This window comes from Myxocyprinus asiaticus, chromosome 11 (genome assembly GCF_019703515.2).
Source record: "Myxocyprinus asiaticus isolate MX2 ecotype Aquarium Trade chromosome 11, UBuf_Myxa_2, whole genome shotgun sequence".
Taxonomy (NCBI): domain Eukaryota; kingdom Metazoa; phylum Chordata; class Actinopteri; order Cypriniformes; family Catostomidae; genus Myxocyprinus; species Myxocyprinus asiaticus.
This window is the reverse complement of record NC_059354.1, coordinates 27,240,936-27,264,822: the sequence shown is the minus strand read 5'-3', so window position 1 is coordinate 27,264,822 and position 23,887 is coordinate 27,240,936. Positions and strand designations below refer to the sequence as shown.

At 39.0% G+C, this 23,887-nt stretch overlaps 2 protein-coding genes across 5 annotated transcripts in view; one reads left to right on the top strand and one right to left on the bottom strand.

Moving 5' to 3' along the window:
• The window catches only part of LOC127448118 (glycosyltransferase-like domain-containing protein 1), a 125,966-nt gene that overhangs the window by 15,428 nt on the left and 86,651 nt on the right, over positions 1 to 23,887 (bottom strand). The gene's annotated exons all lie outside the window — the stretch shown is intronic.
• Positions 1 to 23,887, top strand: part of LOC127448120 (rho GTPase-activating protein 15-like) — a 63,511-nt gene that overhangs the window by 33,410 nt on the left and 6,214 nt on the right. For all 4 annotated transcript variants that reach the window (XM_051710433.1, XM_051710431.1, XM_051710432.1 and 1 more), the window contains one exon: positions 7,230 to 7,335. In XM_051710433.1, coding sequence (XP_051566393.1) covers positions 7,230 to 7,335 — 106 coding nt within the window. The remainder of the gene's footprint in view (positions 1 to 7,229; positions 7,336 to 23,887) is intronic.

Here is a 23,887-nt window from a genome sequence, read left to right as displayed (position 1 = left end):
CCCGGCATCCAAGCACAACTCACCACGTGCCCCACCGAGAGTGAGAACCACATTATAGCGACCACAAGGAGGTTACCCCATGTGACTCTACCCTCCCTAGCAACCGGGCCAATTTGGTTATTTAGGAGACCTGGCTGGAGTCACTCAGCATGCCCTGGATTCGAACTCGCGACTCCAGGGGTGGTAGTCAGCGGCTTTACTCGCTGAGCTACCCAGGCCCCCACAATTTTGTTAATTTGCAAAACTGTAGTATCTACTCAACTGCATTTTTTCTTTGTTAGTCAGTATTTTAAAACATCATTTTGACAGTTTTTGTTTTTTATATATATATAATTATTATAATACCATACAGGCAGCATTCATTAATTGAGAGACAACATTAAAGATTTCTACTTATAAAAATAAATTTGTCACATCTAAAATTAACTAGGGAAGGCAAGAAGTAGATTAAAAAAGAAGAAAAAAGGAATGTTTACAACCTGTACTGTGGACATTCTGAGAGTCATAATGAGGGGAAAGAAAAGAAACATAAACCATTAGCTAAACTCAAAAGATGAAATCAAAACATGATCAAAAAGCTCTCCTGATTCCACAACACCCACCAAAGGGTCAAAATCTTGATAAAATAAAAATAAAATAAGTCCATAGCCAATATGTCAACTACCCATTGCCCCATCACTTTAAAAACTGGACACCTCCTCCTTTCTCTCTCCATGGCTGCCATTTATTTGGGTGGTATTAACTAAAGGTCTCTGGAACCATACTTTGGACAAGGATACATTTAATTAGGACAGCTGCCCAATAGCCCACTGCTTCTGGAACTCTTCAAGGAACTCCAAGTCATTTAAGATTGTTGGACATTCTGACAAATTATTCAAATATAATCTCTGGGCTTAAGACTTCACCCAACATTAAATGGCCCTTTTATTCATGAATGGTGAGATGCTCTTAGCACATTTTATCTTCTCACTTGCAATCTGTATATTTATTTAAAATCAACATTTGGACTTCACAGAGTCCTCAGGTGAACAGTTGGCCTAATTTTGAATTTTTCCACTCTGTGCCTGTTTTGGATGTGGCAGGCACCAGCTCTTGGCTCATGATGGCCTAAATCTATTATTCATATTGCCTGGTATCTTAGTGACATTGTCCTGCCACCTGTCCAGTAGACAGGCTCGCCTTGTTATACAAAGCGAAGACATACTTGTTGACAAATGGAGGCTTTGTTCTCTGGGCCCACACACACAATCCAGCATTTGTGTATTAATCTGAAAGGTTAATTCACATGCACTGTACCTTTATATTACATTTGAAGATGGCCATTGCAAACTCTTAAAACGATAGACCTCCAAGTTAGTAACATTTTCAAGTATATATATATATTATTATTTTTTTTATTATTATTATTATTTTTTTTTTTTTTTCAGTAGTGATACAAAATATGCCACAATGGTAGCGTGTAATGTGTTGAAATAATGACAGGCAGACAGTAGCTACATCTGTCAGAACATAATTGTCTGCCCAATTCTGATGTTAGGCTCTTTCAGCTGACAGTTCAAACTTCAGCAAGTCTTTACATTCTATGGATCTTTTTCCTAATTTGCACAACGTGGACTCATTGCCATGCAAAGCTAGAAATATAGCATGCAGAAATATTTTCAAATCTCTTCCCAGTCTCTATATTTCATCAAGAAGTTTTTCATGTTTAATAAATTACAGCGCGGATCCTCTAATACTTTGTTATTCATAAAGCAAAGTATTCAATTGGGATACATTTAAAATCTTAATCATAACCTGCAGGACTATTTGCAGTGTGCTAATATTTGCCTTGACGGGGCTTAAAGAAGCCTGCAGACAAAGCTCGCAGATGGTCTTATCCTGAGAAGCAAAGCTGTACTGGAGTAAAGAAGGTCTCATTGTTTGTAATTGGATTATATTCACTGATTTTTCTAAGAAAAAGTGCATCTATTCTTTGTTGTACATCAGCTCTTTTGACAAAACAATGATGATACTCTCAGTTTTCTTTTAAGGAGTGCACTGTAGCAATGGCTCTGACAAATTTGGCACATTTGTGTAGCCACAGGTACATAAAAACTTTTTTCCAGCTTAGGTATTGTGTCAAAATAGTGAGCTGTATCTCTCTTAGTCTAGTCAAACTTTATTTATAAATTTATTTATAAATTTTATCACATAAATTTATTGTGACAGTCATAGTGCTGCTGTACAATTAAAAAAAGCAAGAAAGAGAGAGAATGAAAAAGCTAACACATTGTTTAGTAATCATTTGGTTATAATAAAGGAGGGGGGAAAAAAACACACACCCACACACACACACACACACACACAAACTTGTTTTTATATGCGGGGACTCTCCATAGACTTCCATACATTTTATGGATTTTATACAGATCTAATGATAATTTCTATCCCCTAACCCTACCCCTAAACCTAACCCTCACAGAAACCTTTTTGCATGTTTAGTATGTTTAATAAGCCATTTCCCTCATGGGGACCGCTGGCTGGGCTCAACGAGGTAGGTGATCTCAGGTTTTACTATCCTTGTGGTGACATTTGGTACATAAGTGCAGACCATTTACATAAACATGTTCACACACACACACACACATAGAGAGAGAGAGAGAGAGAGAGAGAGAGAGAGAGAGAGAGAGAGAGAGAGAGAGATTGAGAGAGAGAGAGAGAGAGAGAGAAAGCACATTCACCAGGAATTCACATTTACAAGTAATGACACTTTTAAAATAATAAGTCATTTCATAAAATAGTGAACCAGATTTGTCTCCAAATGGCAGCATGTCTCATCATTAATTACTCGAATAATCAGGATTTGTTCTGTGGTAAAATAGCAGACAGTGCTTTTAGTTATTTAATATAATTATGATAAATTACGTGAATAAACATACTGAAAATTTGTTGTAACAGCAGTCCCTTGTGATCTCAGTACTTTACCAGTAATGCTAACCATAGTGCTGATTTACGGTATAGGCATTTTGAACCTGTTTTATATAAATGACACAGTTCCTGCCATCTGTCCAAAATACAGGACAAGGGAGCATCTCCAATATGCTAGCCACCAAAGGCAAAGTAATTAATGACAGCAATAATGCCAGCAATAATGACTAGATTAAATATTTTACAGGCCGACTGCCATGCAATGTCTAAGCCAACAAAAAGCTAAAGGCCTCTGCTGAGATAATGCTTGAAGAGAAAGCCATAAAAAAGATATTGCTTGAATAAATGAACTGTATTGAAGAATTCTAGTAGTGGAAGTACATTGTTTCAATAATTACTGTGACCTTGCCACTAAAAATTATGTTAAAGCATTGTTGTTACTTGTTTTATCTAACTCTATTAAAGAGCACAAAACCCAGTCCCTCTGCTAGTGTTACCTAGAGGAGCAGGTCAGAGATTCACTCTGTGTCCTAGAACATGGTCTCTGTCTGTGCTCAATTGACAGGCCTGGCATCTGACAGGGGCATCTGCTCACGGAACCTGTGCCAACACGATGTATACAAGGAGACATCTGCTCCATTAGTGCCCAGGGGGCATCCTGGGCAGTACAGTAGACTGAGGGCATAACTACTGCCAGCTCTCTTCCATGGCACATCCCATGAATAGCATGGTGGTGCTGTTAGCCAGCTACGCTAGGAACAGACAGTGATGGTTTGGGGGAGAGAACATTGCTTTCTTAAAGTTGGAGGAAGGCTAAAGTAATTTCAATCTATTCGGAATGTGCAAATATACGCATTGTGATTGTCATGGTATCATGATATTTAATAAATATACAGTTACCCTAGGTATTGTCTATAGATGCATTTTTAAGCTTTGACCTTTTTAGGTCTCAAACTACAGAATTTGAGGCATAATGTTGATTACCTCAACAGTATTATTGACTTGCCCCTCGTTTATTATAAAAGCAAAAATCATGGTTACAGTAATGCACTTACTACAGAAGTGAATGAGGCCAATCCATAAACATTAAAATACATACGGTTTTAAAAGTATAACCACAAGATGTAAACATTGACGTGATTTTAGTGTGACAATCTCTGTACTGCATGATTTTAGTGTCATTAAATCACTGTACAACAAGATTTTAGTGTGATAAAATCTTTTCAGTGTTTACAGCGTTACGTCAAGATGACAACAAAGATGTAATATTGGATATACTGTAGCTTTACACTGATATGGTTTGTAAGCAATTTTGTGACACTAAAATGATATTTAGAGTGCATCCAGAAAGTATTCACAGCGCTTCACTTTTTCCACATTTTGTAATGTTACAGCCTTATTCCAAAATGGATTAAATTCAGTATTTTCCTCAAAATTCTACAAACAATACCCCATAATGACAATGTGAAAGAAGTTTGTTTGAAATCTTTGCAAATTTATTAAAAAGAAAAAAAGAAAAAAAAAAGAAAAAAAAAAATCACATGTACATAAGTATTCACAGCCTTTGCCTTGGCACTCAAAATTGCGCTCAGGTGCAGCCTGTTTACACTGATCATCCTTGAGGTGTTTCTACAACTTGATTGGAGTCCACCTGTGGTAAATTCAGTTGATTGGACATGATTTGGAAAGGCACACACCTGCCTATATAAGGTCCCACAGTTAACAGTGCATGTCAGAGCACAAACCAAGCCATGAAGTCCAAGGAATTGTCTGTAGACCTCCGAGACAGGATTGTATCGAGGCACAGATCTGGGGAAGGGTACAGAAAAATGTCTGCAGCATTGAAGGTCCCAATGAGCATAGTGGCCTTCATCATCCGTAAATGGAAGAAGTTTGGAACCACCAGGACTCTTCCTAGAGCTGGCCGCCCCGCCAAACTGAGCGATCGGGGGAGAAGGACCTTAGTCAGGGAGGTGACCAAGAACCCGATGGTCACTCTGACAGAGCTCCAGCGTTTCTCTGTGGAGAGAGGAGAACCTTCCAGAAGAAAACCATCTCTGCAGAACTCCACCAATCAGGCCTGTATGGTAGAGTGGCCAGACAGAAGCCACTCCTCAGTAAAAGGCACATGACGGCCCGCCTGGAGTTTGCCAAAAGGCACCTGAAGGACTCTCAGACCATGAGAAACAAAATTATCTGGTCTGATGAAACAAAGATTGAACACTTTGGCCTGAATGGCAAGCGTCATGTCTGGAGGAAACCAGGCACCGCTCATCACCTGGCCAATACCATCCCTACAGTGAAGCATAGTGGTGGCAGCATCATGCTGTGGAGATGTTTTTCAGCGGCAGGAGCTGGGAGACTAGTCAGGATCAAGGGAAAGATGAATGCAGCAATGTACAGAGACATCCTTGATGAAAACTTGCTCCAGAGCGCTCTGGACCGCAGACTGGGGCGAAGGTTCATCTTCCAACAGGACAACGACCCTAAGCACACAGCCAAGATAACAAAGGAGTGGCTACGGGACAACTCTGTGAATGTCCTTGAGTGGCCCAGCCAGAGCCCAGACTTGAACCCGATTGAACATCTCTGGAGAGATCTGAAAATGGCTGTGCACCGACGCTCCCCATCCAACCTGCTGGAGCTTGAGAGGTCCTGCAAAGAAGAATGGGAGAAACTGCCCAAAAATAGGTGTGTCAAGCTTGTAGCATCATACACAAAAAGACTTGAGGCTGTAATTGGTGCCAAAGGTGCTTCAACAAAGTATTGAGCAAAGGCTGTGAATACTTATGTACATGTGATTTATTTTTATTTTTTTATAAATTTGCAAAGATTTCAAACAAACTTCTTTCACATTGTCATTATGGGGTATTGTTTGTAGAATTTTGAGAAAAATAATGAATTTAATCAATTTTGGAATAAGGCTGTAACATAACAAAATGTGGAAAAAGTGAAGCGCTGTGAATACTTTCCGGATGCACACATATAATCTTACACATATAAGTTTTCTGGCTATACTTTTGAAAAAATTTGCATTTTAATGTTACTATTTGCTTTGTACCTTAAAAACACCCCTCACCCACCATAAAATTGCTGTAAAACACAGCCTCTTGTGGCTTATTGCTTTATTGGACATGCCCAGATTATACGCATTTAAACTGCAAGCATGCCATATGGATATCTCACTTTAAGTATTACAAAAAGGCCAATTAATTGCAATGTATCACTAAATACAATTGCTTGGTCTACTTCATGTATTTGTAAACCAAGTATTCAGTGATGTACTTATGCAAGGAACTCGTGACTTACAATTTTGGAGGTCTGTTAATACTGTTTTAAACAATCCATTATGGTGAAATTTGACCTGAAAGAGCTTTGAGTGCACACAGGTGGCCCCATGAAAGCAGCTCCATTTCAACATCTGTTTAGGTTCTTTAATGATATTTAACAAAATCATTCATTGAATTATTATTAAAATACCCTCTACTATTGCAATTCAAAGTTTAAGCAACACCAAATGATAAATTTACCTATTTTACCATACAAGCCTCTTGGGCATCATATAAACCCCCAGTGTATGAAACTGCATAATTAGCTACATTACTATATCCATCATAATAGCTCCAGAGAACTTCAAAGTGTCAAAGGTCAGGTACTGAGAACAGTTAGTGCACAGGTTGATGCCTCTCAGGAGTTTGCCTTGAGGTCATCAGCCATCTGACATGCAAAGCATAGCAGGGTCAAGAGATCACTGCTTACAGCTAGTGTTACAGCAAAATAGCTGTTAATGGATGTGGACTATTACAGACCATTAGCACCACTCATGTGCTTTTGTGTAGAAAACATAAAACTTGAGCATCAGCAAATTCAGCATTGCATGGGTGAATATGCTTTGTTCAGTTGTACAAAATATGTTTGCATAACTCTGTAATAGTTAAAGCTGCATAACACATTCTTTTTGATGGCTTAGAAATGGGAAAATGTTTTACACAAGTTTTAAAGAAATTAAAACTACTGTAATTACATTTTAGGGTATCAAAAGTATCAAGAAATAATCAGATAAACTGAGTAAGATTACATTCTACCTTTGTGGTAAATCAGCATTTTGGAATGGAGCTAATCTTAAATGTGGCCTTCTCAAGCATGTCTATATAATTAATAGAGAAATGGGTAATAATGCAGTATTAGGGAAAAATCTGATGCTAGATGAGCTATGTTAATGAAAAAGTGATGGAAAAGACATTAACTTTCCTGTGAACCTGAAGGTTCAAATGGAGCAATACTGAAATCAAAACATTTCATCATCACTTCCCTGCCTACAGAAATTAAGGAGCCCACACAGAAGGTTCAAGCAATGAAGAAATTGATCCATCAACTCCCCAAACCCAACCACAACACCATGAAACTGCTCTTTCACCACCTGAGGAGGTACGTTAAAGACGTTACGTTTGCTTCATCCATACACAATATCAGGGGCGTAGCACCACAAGTTGGGTGCCGAGCACATACAAACTTTAAGGCCCCATATAAATGTACAGTGTGTATATATATATATATATATACAAAAGAGGATTTAATGCACAAATTATTAACTTATCAACATTAACAAAATATTAACAAGTAAACATACGTTAATAGCAAATAATCTACTGTAATTAAGTTTTAAGGTAATAAAATAGTATTTTATAGCTTGAAGTCAAAAACACCTAAATTACTAAAAAATAATGCAAAATTTAGATAGGTGTACAGCTTGGTACAGCTACTGCATGCCGTCTACTGTACATGTATCCTACATTTAAAGGCCATTAGGTTTTCTTGTTGGCAAACTCACCAATAATATATTTGAAGTCCACCTCATTAGCTAATTGGCTTCTAGTTGAGGAGAGTGCCAAGATTCTGAGTCTATTCTGAGACATTATTGATCTTAGGTAGTTTTTCACAAGTCATATACAGTAGGTTGAGTGTGTCATTTCTGTGCAACCAGCATCACCAAAATAAATTCCAAAAATAATGATTAATTTCCAACAGGTTTCCAGAACACTCCCCTTTTGGCCATTGATCGGACCAAACAGATGCATTGGTTGAGCTAGTGTTGCTATGTCAGGCTGAGCAGGTTGCTCAAACAAATGCTACAAAATGGCTTACTTATAGTTATCTCTGGATATTAAGTTGAGATAGGAGAAAGTATATAAAAATTACATCACCTTTAACTTGCCAGAAGACTGCTCACCTCCAGCAATCAGTTACCATTAATGTACAAAAGGATTTCAATGCACTGCACACCCCTCCAAAACAAAACTGTTGCATGAAATATATGGCATTAAGGAGCTTAAGTGAGGAGAGAGTAGATGGGAATGTTGTAAAAAAACAAAACAAATTGACCTCAGCTGCAGGATTTAATTTTCAAATTCACTCATAAGATCTTTGGTTTATTTTCATTTCTGTGACCTGTAATGATCTGAGCATCATTCATATATGTCAGCTTCAGAATGTGTGCAAACATTTCACAAATTTCTGATGGGGTCTAAAACCTTGTGCTCACTTGACTACTGATGCAAGTGCAATGAAGACCTTAAATTTGAAATCTCTACACTGTCTTGAATTGAACAGGACTGACATTTACACGGCTGTCTAAATATCTGATGATATTTAGCTATCTTGCATAGTTTTGGAACATAAGACCGAACTTTTCAAGAAACTGGTCTGTAGTCTGCTGCTTTCACTCTCTACACTTTTCATTTTTGAAAGCCTGATTTAGACTTCATTTTCTAACCATTAAGTAAGTTCAGTCATTACAACTCTTTTGCATAAACAAGATTTAGCATGTTAATGTGGGTATGACATATTAATAGGTTATAGGTCTTGGTGGACTAGATCTGCTATGCTGCTGCTACCGATACTTGCTACTGCTAGAACATACATACATAGTTAAGCATGTGGACATGCTGCTGCTGCACAATTAGAAAAACACAAGACATGAAAAATCCCAAAAAAGAAAATGCTCTCATCATTTACTCACCCTCATGATATACCAGGTGTTTGACTTACTTTCTTCACCAGAACACACTTGAAGAAAAATAGAAAAATATTTTAGCTCAGTAGATCTTTAAAATGCAAGAAGATGGTGATCAGACTTTTGAAGCTCCAGAAATCACAGACAATCAGCATAAATGCCATCGATACGAATCCAGAGGTTAAATGAATGTCTTCTAAAGCGATACAATTGCTTTTGGTGTGAAAAAGATAAATATTTAAGTACTTTTTTAACTCTAAAACATCGTTCCTCCTACTCGGTTGTAAACAGCGCTGCTCTTACGAGTGTGTAGCACATGCATCAGTTCTCATGTGATAATGCAATTACGTCACACGCAAATAACGCAAATACCGGAAATGATTATTTAGAGTTAAAAAGTACTTAAATATTGATATTTTTTACACCAAAAGCGATCTGTTCTTTTTGGAGCTTCAAAAGTCAGATCACCACTTGGATTTTAAGGACCTACTGAGCTAACATATTTTTCTTCAAATGTGTTCTGGTGAAGACAGAAAGTCATACACACCTGGGATATCATGAGGGTGAGTAAATGATGAGAGAATTTACACTTTTGGGTGAACTAACCTTTTAAGCATGTATGAAGTGCTGCTGCACAATTAGACATTAATACAATCCTCCATGTAGCAGATCTAGACAGATGGAGCTGGAGAGGGGAGGGGAGGGTTTCCGAGAAAACTGTTGCAGCGCACTGCAGTGAAACTGTCTTTCTTGAAAACTGAGCAAATTAAATGTTTGGCAAAGAGAGAGTACACAAGTTGATTGGCTACACTATTATAAGTCAAGGGACCTATCAGCTTGCCCTGTTCAGAGTTTCATGCCTGAAATTAGTCATTTACCAATCACAAGTCGAGTTTACTCTGAACACCTGGCTGAACCGGACTAGAAGACCATACTACTTTTTCATTATGGGGAGATAGTTAACACAAGGAGACATTGAGCAAATAAGGCAAACTCCCCATATTTACTGATGGATAATTGAGTCTTGCAACATTATTATCATGCTGCCAATAGCATGATAATACTATATAATGGTATAATGGATTATAATATCATGGATTATCAAAATAGCCTTTCTGTGGGGACCCCATCCAGTGAGGGGCCCTGTTACTCAGGTCCACATTACCCGTGGTCTCCTGCACATCACTCACATTTCTTTGCCACTCCTCTATAAAGAGGCAAAGGACTACTCCTCCTTTTGAAGTTCCTTTTCAATGAGACTAACAAATAAAGCCAATTTTGAAACCCTTCAATGAAAGGCCTCGGTAAACAGGATGCAACATGAAGAGGACCCAATATAAACCATAATGTGTGTGTTTGCTTGTGTGTTTCTGTGTGTCAATGCTCAAGTCCTTGTCCATGATAGCGTTACTGGTACAGCCAGAAGGCCATATGGCTAGTCTCCATCTCCCAGGAGGGGTGTTCTATCCCACTTTACCATTCTGCACATTTACCACCCTGCACAGGAGGGCCAAAGCACTCATCTCAGATTGATGAGCACCCCCTCCTCCCTTCCCCCGATGGAACATACCCTTTGGCACTAGTGCTAAAGTCTGTTGGGTTGCCCATGCCAGATCTCCCAATCAGAAAACACTAATGTGTGTGAGAGACACACTAATTGAATGGCAGACATTTTCTAGGCAGGAACACAGTATTCTGAAAGTGCTGAAGGAAACTAGATGTGCATTCCATGATAAAGATTGACAAGTTTATCATCTGTTTGGAGTAAACATGTGAAATCACAAACTTCCAGCTTCCAATCCTGTAGTATAGGTCAGTAGTTCTCAAACATTTGTAGGTGTCCCACCAGCGGTAAACAGAGCATCCAGGTGGTACACCACATGACTGTCGGAATTTAAAATCCATAAAATAATAAAATTATATAAAGTAATACAGTATATATATATATATGCACTACCGGTCAAAATTTTTGAAACACTCATTCTTTATTCTAATTTTTATATATATATACAGGTGCATCTCAATAAATTAGAATGTCGTGGAAAAGTTCATTTATTTCAGAAATTCAACTCAAATTGTGAAACTCGTGTATTAAATAAATTCAGTGCACACAGACTGAAGTAGTTTAAGTCTTTGGTTCTTTTAATTGTGATGATTTTGGCTCACATTTAACAAAAACCCACCAATTCACTATCTCAAAAAATTAGAATACATCATAAGACCAATAAAAAAAACATTTTTAGTGAATTGTTGGCCTTCTGGAAAGTATGTTCATTTACTGTATATGTACTCAATACTTGGTAGGGGCTCCTTTTGCTTTAATTACTGCCTCAATTCGGCATGGCATGGAGGTGATCAGTTTGTGGCACTGCTGAGGTGGTATGGAAGCCCAGGTTTCTTTGACAGTGGCCTTCAGCTCATCTGCATTTTTTGGTCTCTTGTTTCTCATTTTCCTCTTGACAATACCCCATAGATTCTCTATGGGGTTCAGGTCTGGTGAGTTTGCTGGCCAGTCAAGCACACCAACACCATGGTCATTTAACCAACTTTTGGTGTTTTTGGCAGTGTGGGCAGGTGCCAAATCCTGCTGGAAAATGAAATCAGCATCTTTAAAAAGCTGGTCAGCAAGCAGAAGGAAGCATGAAGTGCTCCAAAATTTCTTGGTAAACGGGTGCAGTGACTTTGGTTTTCAAAAAACACAATGGACCAACCCCAGCAGATGACATTGCACCCCAAATCATCACAGACTGTGGAAACTTAACACTGGACTTCAAGCAACTTGGGCTATGAGCTTCTCCACCCTTCCTCCAGACTCTAGGACCTTGGTTTCCAAATGAAATACAAAACTTGCTCTCATCTGAAAAGAGGACTTTGGACCACTGGGCAACAGTCCAGTTCTTCTTCTCCTTAGCCCAGGTAAGACGCCTCTGACGTTGTCTGTGGTTCAGGAGTGGTTTAACAAGAGGAATATGACAACTGTAGCCAAATTCCTTGACACGTCTGTGTGTGGTGGCTCTTGATGCCTTGACCCCAGCCTCAGTCCATTCCTTGTGAAGTTCACCCAAATTCTTGAATCGATTTTGCTTGACAATCCTCATAAGGCTGCGGTTCTCTCGGTTGTGCATCTTTTTCTTCCACACTTTTTCCTTCCACTCAACTTTCACTTTCTGTTAACATGCTTGGATACAGCACTCTGTGAACAGCCAGCTTGAATGTTTGTGGCTTACCCTCCTTGTGAATGGTGTCAATGATTGTCTTCTGGACAACTGTCAGATCAGCAGTCTTCCCCATGATTGTGTAGCCTAGTGAACCAAACTGAGAGACCATTTTGAAGGCTCAGGAAACCTTTGCAGGTGTTTTGAGTTGATTTTCTGATTGGCATGTCACCATATTCTAATTTTTTGAGATAGTGAATTGGTGGGTTTTTGTTAAATGTGAGCCAAAATCATCACAATTAAAAGAACCAAAGACTTAAACTACTTCAGTCTGTGTGCATTGAATTTATTTAATACACGAGTTTCACAATTTGAGTTGAATTACTGAAATAAATGAACTTTTCCACGACATTCTAATTTATTGAGATGCACCTGTATATATATATATATATATATATATATATATATATATATATATATATATATATATATATATATATATATATATATACTGTATTACTTTATATAATTCTATTATTTTATGGATTTTAAATTCCGACAGTCACATTTTAGAATAATAGTAAAGTCATCAAAACTATGGAATAACATAAATGGAACTATGGGAATTATGTTGTGACTAAACAAAATCCAAAATAAATCAAAACTGTGTTATATTTGAGCATCTTCAAAGTAGTCACCCTTTGCCTAGAATTTGCAGACATGTACTCTTGACATTTTCTCAACCAACTTCTTGAGGTATCACCCTGGGATGCTTTTTAAACAGTATTGAAGGAGTTCCCATCTATGTTGGGCACTTATTGACTGCTTTTCTTTATTATTTGGTCCAAGTCATAAATTTCAAAAACTTTTTTTTATTTTTTTTAATTAAATTTTAGTTTTAAAATGAAATAAATTAATATGTTTATATATATATATATATACACTGGCGGCAAAAAGTTTGGAATAATGTACAGATTTTGCTCTTATGAAAATAAATTGGTACTTTTATTCACCAAAGTGGCATTCAACTGATCACAATGTATAGTCAGGACATTAATAATGTGAAAATGTACTATTACAATTTAAAAAAAAAAAAAACATTCAGAACTCTCATCAAGTTCTCATCAAAAAATCCTCCACGTGTAGCAATGACAGCTTTGCAGATCCTTGGCATTCTAGCTGTCAGTTTATCCAGATACTCAGGTGATATTTCATCCCACACTTCCTGTAGCACTTGCCACATGGCACTTTTCCACTGCATGTTACGGTTCGACTCGACTCGGCTCGCTTTACTTTTCTGAGCTTGTTTTTCCATTGCAGTTTAGTGCAGCCTCAACGTGGGTGGGGTTATAGGCTGATCGTCTTAGTTGCGCAGTCTCTACTGCCGTGACATCATCTTAAACGTGACACAAACACACAACAAAGGAGCAATGGAGGATATCGAAGGAATGGTGTTCTTGATTCTCGGCATGTGGCTGTTTTTCACAGCAAGATGACAAACTTTGTTTCAAAAGAGGCTGACGGCAGCAAGACAAAATACTGCAAAAAAAAAAAAAAAAAAAACAAAAAAAGCAGGAGAGTTTGGGAAATCATACACCAAAGCACAGGCGAGGACATCACTGTTTTAGCTCGACGACGCACAAGGGTAAGCTAACCTACCGTCTAGCTTATAGATTCTCTCTGGCCAATCAGTGATCTGCAGGGTTTTGACGTCACATTTAGTATTGGCTCGGCTCGCTTGGAACCTCGACCGAGGTGGTACTAAAAAAGTACCAGACACCAGGTACTATCCACAGTGGAAAATCCCCAAAAAGCGAGCAGAGTCGAGTCGAGTTGAGCCGTACCGTGCAGTGGAAATGCCCCAATAGATGTGGCTGTCTTGTTGGGCACTTCTCATGCACCTTAAAGTCTAGCTGATCCCACGAAAGCTCAATGGGTTTAAGATCCATAACCCTCTTTTCCAATTATCTGTTGTCCAATGTTTGTGTTTCTTTGCCCATTCTAACCTTTTCTTTTTGTTTTTCTGTTTCAAAAGTTTAAATTCTTCGCATCAGGCCTGCACCCCTGAGACTTCTCTTTACTGTAGTACATGAAACTGGTGTTGAGTGGGTAGAATTCAATGAAGCTGTCAGCTGAGGACATGTGAGGCGTCTATTTCTCAAACTAGAGACTCCGATGTACTTATCCTCTTGTTTAGTTGTACATCTAGCCTTCCACATCTCTTTCTGTCCTTGTTAGAGCCAGTTGTCCTTTGTCTTTGAAGACTGTAGTGTACACCTTTGTATGAAATCTTCAGTTTTTTGGCAATTTCAAGCATTGTATAGCCTTCATTCCTCAAAACAATGATTGACTGACGAGTTTCTAGAGAAAGGTTTTTCTTTTTTTGCCATTTTTGACCTAATATTGACCTTAAGACATGCCAGTCTATTGCTTACTGTGACAACTCAAAAACAAACACAAAGACAATGTTAAGCTTCATTTATCCTGTCTAGATTTGATCAAAAATAGTGATAGTGCTGTTTTTTACATCAGTAATGTCCTGACTATACGTTGTGATCAGTTGAATGACACTTTGGTGAATAAAAGTGCCAATTTCTTTCCATAAGAGCAAAATCTGTACATTATTCCAAACTTTTGGCCACCAGTGTATACATACATACAATTATATATAATTGTTCATTAATGACATTGAGTCAAGCACTCATGGAAGCAATGTGTCTTTAAGAGTTTCTTTAAAGTTGCAAGGGATTTTGCCGTTCAAATATAGTAAATATAGTTTTGTGAGTGTATTATTACTGTAGATCCTAATATGGCCTACATTCTAAAACTGCCATTGTGGTACGCAAATAGTAACAGACTGATTTGACTGGACATGGTAATTGGTCTGAAAAATTAGAGAACCTCTGGTAAAGGTGATGAATTTTGCGAATTATTTGCTAAAACCAAAGAAATATTGTAACGACTCTGTACAATTTCCAAATACCTAATCTGCAAACTAGCACAATGGTAAAACATAATATCAAAATTTTACTGAATGGCAGCATTAAAAAAATCCATTCATCTTTTATTCTGCTTACCAAGAAGCTGTTAAAGTGAAACTTGTGGTGACACTCTAAATCCCTATAGTGCCACCAAGTCTGTTCCTTCTCCACAGCGACGTTCCTGCTGCTCCTTTCTCTTACTATTAGAGTAATAAAAGACAAGGGTGCCTAGAATCCAAAGCGCAGGGTTTTGCTTTGTGGGCACCACACCCTGGCCAAGTGATGTGGTTCAGTTTATTTTACATTCTCACTTAAGTCATACTTGTTTCTGTCTAGTGCTTTCCCTCTCTGAATATCAGGATGGCTTTCCCATGAATAAAGGCAAGGAATGTGCGGCCTCGATGAACTGGATTAAAATGAGTGTTGCAATCTGTTGTTTTCCTGAGACATTTGTATTCATTTTGATTTGGAGTAATCCTGGTACAGACTAAGATAAAGAGTGAATAATTAGATTAGACCTCTGTTTGGAACTCATGCAACTCATGGTAGAATGTATGTACTAATCTTGTGGAGGGATGGGTCAGGAAGGTTGACTAGTTGTGCAACAACGGACTTATCGATTAATGTGGTTGTAAGACTTCTTAGTTAAAGGAGGAGACGAGAAGCAGATTCTCTGGTTCAGGTAAGCGTTTTATTCTCCCTACTGCAGCAAATGCACTCTTTCAGGGCTCTCAGCGTGTTCAACAACTCAGTTTAAACATAAACAACAACTTCAGAAAAAAATCAACTCTCATCTTTACGATACTAAGCTCTTGGCTTCTCAATCAGGTCTCTAGTGCCCAGGTACTCTCTCCTCTCTGAGTGCTGCGTGGCCCTCTTTATGCCGCTCTCCCCGTGCTCACTGAAATTAGAGACAGGTGTTAGACATAATTTGGCTCAGGTGTAAGCGCCCTTACCGCTTTCTCTCTCTCTGGAGAGATGCTTGACCACGCCCCCGCTGCCACAGAGGTCAACTACAGTTGTGTTCAAAAAAATAGCAGTACAACATCAGTAACCAGATGAACCACTGTTATTAGTTGTATTTCTGCATTGCAAATAATTTACTTGTAGATGTAGTAGTGTAATATTAAAACAACAGACCCAACTGTCATGACATGCACGCTGCTTGTTCTGAGTAATTGACTCATTCATTGAAAGGTGCGTGTTCAAAATAATAGCAGTGTGGAGTTTAATTAGAGAATTCATTAATTCTGTGAAAAAACAGGTGTCATTAATTATCCTTTATTAAGGAAGAAGGGAAGCAAATGTTTCACACATTGTTATAAAATATATTTCCTTCTGAATTGCTAAGTAAAATAGGCCATTCCAAACATTGTTCGGAGGAACAACGTAATTTGATTCATAAGTTGATAAGTTGAGAGGGGAAAATGTATAAAGAAGTGCAGCAAATTATAGGATGCTCAGCTAAAATGATCTCAAATGCTTTAAAATGGCAACAAAAACCTGAAACATGCGGAAGAAAATGAGCAACTGTTGTTAAAACGGATCGAAGAATAGTAAAAATGGCAAAGATTCAGCCAATCATCACCTCCAGAAAGATCAAAGATGATCTAAAATTACCTGTAAGTACTGTTACAGTCAGAAGACGTTTGATCAAAGCTAAGCTATCAGCAAGAAGCCCCCGTAAAGCACCATTGTTGAAAAAATGGCATGTGCAGAATCGGTTCAAATTTGCCAAGGAACGCATCGATTGGCCCAAAGAGAAATGGTGTAACATTCTGTGGACTGTTGAGAGTAGTGGTCATCGACAAAACGTCAGGCGACCCCCGGGTACTGAATTCAAGCCAAAGTACACTGTGAAGACAGTGAAGCATGGTGGCGCAAAAATCATGGTATGGGGATGTTTTTCATACTACGGTGTTGGGCCTATTTATCATATACCAGGGATCATGGATCAGTTTGAATACATCAAAATACTTGAAGAGATTATGTTGCCCTATGCCGAAGAGGAAATGCCCCTGAAATGGGTGTTTCAACAAGACAACGACCCCAAACACAAGAGTAAGCGAGCAACATCTTGGTTCCAGACAAAAAGGATTGAGGTAATAGAGTGGCCAGCTCAATTCTCTGACCTCAACCCCATTGAAAACTTCTTTCTGAAGCAAAACCCAAAAATTCACAGGAACTGTGGAATGTAGTTCGTTCATCCTGGGCTGAAATACCTGTTTCTAGGTACCAGAAGTAGGTTGACTCGATGCAACGCAGATACGCAGCAGTTATCAAAAACAATAGTTATGCAACTAAATATCGAGCTTGAAGAGAAAATGTCGACACTGCTATTTTTTTGAACAGATTAATATTCCTTTTCTTTGCTTCCTGTAAAAGAATAACGCAGAATTGATCAAATTTGTTAATGCTTTGATTTGGAATTGAATGTGTAATGTTTTTCCACTACATTTGAAATATGGAAATAAAAGCTATTAAAAAATATTTGTACTTTATTCACTTTTATTAACGCACTGCTATTTCTTTGAACACAACTGTAGTTAAATCTGTACAGACTATGAAACCCTCTCTGAGAAGTTACGTTATGTCTATAAATGTATCTGCTGAAAAGCCACTACAGACAGATACATTCAGATGGCCATTGTGACACTTCTTGCACAGTTTCCATTCCGTTGTACTAAGTCTAGCTGTTATTAAAGGAATGTTCCAGGTTCAATACAAGTTAAGCTCAATCGACAGCATTTTTGCCATAATGTTGATTACCACAACAATTTATTTTGACTCATCCCTCCTTTTCTTTAAAAAAAAAAGCAAAAATCGAGGTGACAGTGAGGCACTTACAATATAAGTTAATGGGGACAATGAAAGTGAATGTGGCCAATTTTTGGAGGGTTTCAACACAGAAATGTGAAGCTTATAATTTTTTAAAGCACTTTCATTTAACTTCTGTTAAAACTTGTGTATTATTTGAGCTGTTGTTTAAATCATCATTTTATAGTTTTTAAAAAAAAATTTTTTAGGGTTTATTGACATTATATCGTCATGGTAACAAAGTTGTAAAACTGGCTATAACTTTACAAAGAAAAGGTTAGTAAGCGATTTTAACACACAAAAATCATGTTTACACACATATTGTTTATGTCTTGTGGCTATACTTTTGAAACAGTGAGTATTTAAACATTTACGGATTAGCGCATTTCACTTCCATTGTAAGTGTCTCACTGGAACCAAGATTTTTGCTTTTTTTAAAGAAAAGGAGGGATGAGTCAAAATAAATTTTTGTTGTACTCAACATTATGCCATAAATGCTGTCGATTGAGCTTAACTTGTACTGAACCTGGAATATTCCTTTAAACACAAGAACGTGTCTTATGTAAGATTGGGAGAGAAATGCATCCAATTGGAGTCAGGTGAATTTGAAACCAGCATAATAATATTAAGACAAAATAGTCGACTGTTCATTTCCACAACCCACCGACCATTTAATATATGCAGTTTAAAATTAATATAAGATAAAGATGAACAATAACTGCACCGACCCCAAATCTTGCATCTTTTGCTCTAATTATTGATGTGCGTAAATACAAACATATTCTCTCAATCATCAGTCTTCGTCTGAACACTTCCCATCTGTCTCCATTAAAACAGGTATACTTAACTGAAGTGTGCCTTTTAACTCCTACTGTCATGCTTCTTTTGTGGGTTATACTGTATTTTTCTCTGGCTTGGCCCATCTAGAAGTGGTGAAAGTCAAAATCTCTTTGTTGTGGGGACTTTCTGTGCCCGTGTGGAAACAGTGTTCAATTTTCTTTTCTTCTGGTCCATGGAGCCTGGATTCAATAAATAGTTGTATGCATGCATTGTGATGGTGTGGTCAAGGCAACCAGATTTTCTCAACAGTACACTTGCTCGGTAGTGCTATTTATGTCTCTTTTTGTGGGAGGTTTTGTCACCAGCGCTCATATTTCCCCTTTACCACAAGTGATTTAAAAGGCCACAGGTTTTGTTTTTTGTTAGTAATTCAAGGTTACGTTTGCTTTGTGCTGGAAAAGAAACCTGGATCAGCCTCTGATCAGGAAAGCCAAGAAAAAAAAAAAAGAAGCTTTTCTTCTCATCTATGTTTGGTATCTCTCAAATTAGATTAAAGAAAACTGCTGCTGTGCAAGTTTGGATATTCAAAAGAGTATACAGTTGTTATAAAGTTTACTTGCCCATTTTTTTCCCAACCCAACAGAGTTTACACACCTTTTGTAGAATCTGAAAGTTAATTTTGTGTATATACTGTATATATATTAGGTCTGTTGATTTAATGTGTTAATTTAGTGCGATTTTATATATATATATATATATATATATATATATATATATATATATATATATATATATATATATTTAAAAAAAACACGTAAAAAAATGAACGGAATTATTCATGCCCACTAACCCGTACTTAATTTCCGTAATTAAAGTAGGGATTTTCCTACCATATGACGAACTCAATGCAGAACAGATTGCTGTCAACAGTAGGCTTGTTCAGTGATATGAGAATAAAACAAACAATATATTGTGTTCTTAAGCCACTTTTTGTATGGTCTAAACAATTCTTCATTCATCTGCCATGATAATGCAATTTATTTAAAACTGAATTTCAATCTGTATTATATTATAGGTCCTGAGTATTGTATTTACAAATATTTTAATTATTATACATTATTTATATGAATTATCTTTATTTGGGGACCTATCTCAGCAAATAAAGATGTATGAGTTTAATGCAATTAATTAATCGGCATGTCATGTAATTAATTTGATAAGAAAATTTAATCTATTGACAGCCCTATTATTATTACACCAGCAGCGCCTGCCATCTCCCCCAAATGCCACCAGAGGTCGCCATCACCTGAGTTTTAACATTTCACGAACTACATTTCCCATAATCCTCCAGTCAGACTGATTACTCTTCCACCTGTATCACATTTAACCCTGTCTATTTAAGTTCCCAGTTTCCACGCATTCAATGTGAAGTCTTGTTTGCCTAGTCTACAATTCTGAGCGGTATTACTATCACTGATTACCCTGTGTTTGACTCCTGCCTGTTCTCTGAATTCCCCAGCCTTCTTGTGAGTGTTTTGGATTTACTGCCTGTTTATTGGATTACCCCTCTGCCTATCAGACTTACTTTGTTTGCCTTTCTGGACTGCCTATCTGTGTACCGATCCCTTGCATGCCTGTGTTTTTGCTCTGGGTTTTGTTACTGTGTTTTTACTATTTATTTGCCTTAAACTGCACATGGATCTTAACACTACTGCCCTGGTGTCTTCGCTACAGAAGACTTCGCCAAACCTAGATCCAGCAGCTTTTCAACAGCTACACGAGCTTGTTTCAGCACAGTCAGCCATGCTGACTAGTCACCATCAGGAGCTGTGCAAGCTCACATCTATCACGGAAGAACTCTTCAAATCCGTACAACCCAACCCATGTGTATCTCCGAAGGGGTTTTCCACTATCAGTTCTGCCTGCAGCCCAACGCCCTCTGCGGCTGTTAATCCTCGACTCTCTCTTCCAGAGAAGTTTGACGGATTACCCAGTAAGTGTCAGATTTCTGTTACAGTGTGAACTGTCGCAACTACCTCACATGTATCCCAATGATGAAGCTTGTGTTTCCTTCATTATATCACTGCTGTCAGGCAAAGCTTTAGACTTGAGTTTGGAGTCATGAAAACATCTTGGTGTTCTTTGTCTCACTTCCTAACTTGCTTGCGTGAAGTTTTTGACCACTCCGAGGGTGGTAAGGACCCTGGAGAACTTCTGTTGTGTCTAAAGCAGAATAATATGTCAGACGTTAAATTTGCTTTATCATTCTGCACTCTAGCAGCACAAACCGTGTGGGTGGAGGATACGCTAAAACTGTTGTTCCATAAAGGACTAAACCCTGACCTTCAAACAGAACTAGCATGTCGTGATGAGGGAAGATCTCTGGATTAATTCATCAAACTCGCCATTTGCCTGGACAACCTGATCAAAGCGGTCATCCAGTCAGCTCTCTACAATCAATTCCTTCTGACATCGCTGCTACCAGTCTTCACGAGCCCATGCATGTGGGTCATTCCTCCCTCACCACCGAAGAGCGACAACGCTGTCTCGGAGACTTTATCTACTGCGGACAGTCGGGACATTTACTGGCTGCCTGCCCTAGTCGCCCCCCTTCGGTGAGTTTTGAGTTCTCTAATTTGATTCCTATTGATCAGTTTCAATTGTCTGTCATATTGCATGTTCAGAATAGTGAACAGCAGATGTCAGCCATCTTGGATTCTGGGACTGCTGGTAATTTCATTGACCTGGCCCTCACCATGAATCTAAGATTGTCTTTTGTCCCTTGTGTCCCATTACATGTCGCAACGCTAGATGAACGACCCCTCGGCTCCAGCAAGATTCAGCAGATAACTCAACCCATTCATCTCCAAGTTGGACTCTTTCATCATGAGGAAATTCAGTTCCTGGTCACTCGCACTCCAAAAAACCAGATTGTTCTTGGCTTACCATGGCTGAGACTTAACAACCCTGAGATTTCCAGGAGAGATGGACAAATTACTCTGAGTACCTCCTGTTTCCAGTCTTGCCTCAACCTCCCTGAACTCATCTTTCTCCCTCCGGTATGTACCACGACTATCCTCCCAGAAAAGATGTCGACCCTGCCACAATGTTATTCGGCTCTCCGGGAGGCATTCAGTAAAGCTAAAGCTACCCAACTTCCTCTTCACCGTTTCTGTGACTGTGCTATTGACCTTTTGCCAGGCTCCTCTCTTCCACGTGGATGAATTTGCTCCTTATCTGAGCCAGAGACTAAAGCTATGGAAGAATACATAGCAGAATCCCTAGAAAGGGGTTTTATTCGACCCTCCACCTCCCCACCTTCTGTGGCTTTCTTCTTCGTAGGAAAGAAGGACAGGGGACTGCATTGACTATTTAAACTGTCACCATCAAGTATCACTACCCCCTTCCTCTGGTACCACCTGCACTAGAGCAGTTAAGATGCACCAAAATCTACACTAAGCTGGATCTTCGTAATGCCTACAATTTGATTCGCATCTGGGAGGGGGATGAATGGAAAACGGCCTTCTCTACACACACTGGCCACTATGAATATTGGGTGATGCTTTTCGGATTTTCCAATAGTCCTTCTGTCTTCCAAGCCTTTGTGAACGACATTTTCCGTGACATTATTGGCAAGTGGGTTCTAGTCTACATCGATAATATCCTTATATTCTTGTCTTCCCTCGACGAACACGTTCAACATGTCGGAGTGGTACTCAACCATCTTATTCAACATTAGCTTTACTCCAAGTTGGAGAAATGTGAGTTCCACCATCTCCTTCCTGGGGTAAATCATCTTCCCTGAGGGGGTTGCCATGGACTCTTCCAAAGTACAAGTGGTACTGCAGTGGCCCTTACCGGTGTCTGTTAAGGAACTACAACACTTCCTCTGCTTTGCCAACTTCTTTTGACGTTTCATTCGAGGTTTCAACTCCATAGCTGCCCCACTTGCCTCTCTGCTCCATGGTAAAGCCCAAAAATGTAACTGGACACCTTCCGCCCATCAAGCCTTTGATCTCAAGCGTCGCTTCACTACTGCCCCTATTCTCCATCCTGATCCCTCTCGACCCTTCGTGCTAGAAGTAGATGCTTCTAACTCTGGAGTAGGTGCGGTACTCTCCCAGTGACAAGGATCTCCCACTAAACTCCATCCCTGTGCATTCTACTCAAGTTATCTTCAGCCAAGAGAAACTATGATGTCGGCAATCAAGAATTCTTGGCTATGAAAACAGCTTTCGAGGAGTGGAGACACTGGCTAGAGGGAGCACACCATCCATTTCTGGTGGTTACGTATCATAACCTAGAATATATTCAATCGACCAAGCACCTAAATCCTCGCCAAGCCCGATGGTCTCTTCTCCAGATTCATTTTCACCACCTTTCGACCTGGGTCTAAGAACACCAAGGCCAACGCTCTGTCCCGCATTTATGATTTCCTCCTGTGACAACCCTGTGACTTCCATCATCCCACCTACTCTCATTGTTGCTCCCGTACAGTGAGATCATGGCTGATATTACCCAAGCTCAGAACCAAGAACCCACTCCCACTGGCTGCCATCCTGACAAAGTCTTTGTCCCCACTTCCTTACGGAACAGGGTTCTTCAGTGGGTTCATGACTCAGCCTGCTCGGGACATCCAGGCGCTCAAGCTACATGCAAGTTGGTGCAAAACCGGTTTTGTTGGGAAAACCTAGCCACTGAAGTAGCTGACTATGTTTAAAAACGGCAACATGTGTGCCACCACTAAATCTCTTCGACCTCTCCCGTCTGGTCTCCTTCAGCCTCTTCCTGCCCCTCGACATCCTTGGTCCCATATCGCAGTGGACTTTGTCATGTATCTACCCAACTCTCTACCACCCTAACCATGGTGGATTGATTCTCTAAAGCCTGTAGATTCATACCTCTGCCCAAACTTCCTTCATCCATGGAATGTGCAGAGAGCCTGTTTCATTATGTCTTCTACCTTTTTATGGCCTTCCTGAGGACATTGTCTCTGACCGTGGTCTCCAGTTCACCTCCCGAGTCTGGTCCGCATTCTTCAAATGACTTTACGTCAACGTGAGTCTAACTTCTGGTTATCACCCTCAATCTAATGGTTAAGTCGAACGGCTAAACCAGGACCTGGGTAAATTCCTTCGAGCCTACTGTCAAGTCAGCCAACACGACTGGAACCGTTTCCTACCCTGGGCTGAATATGCTCCGAACTCTATTCAAACCTGCCACTGGAACAACAC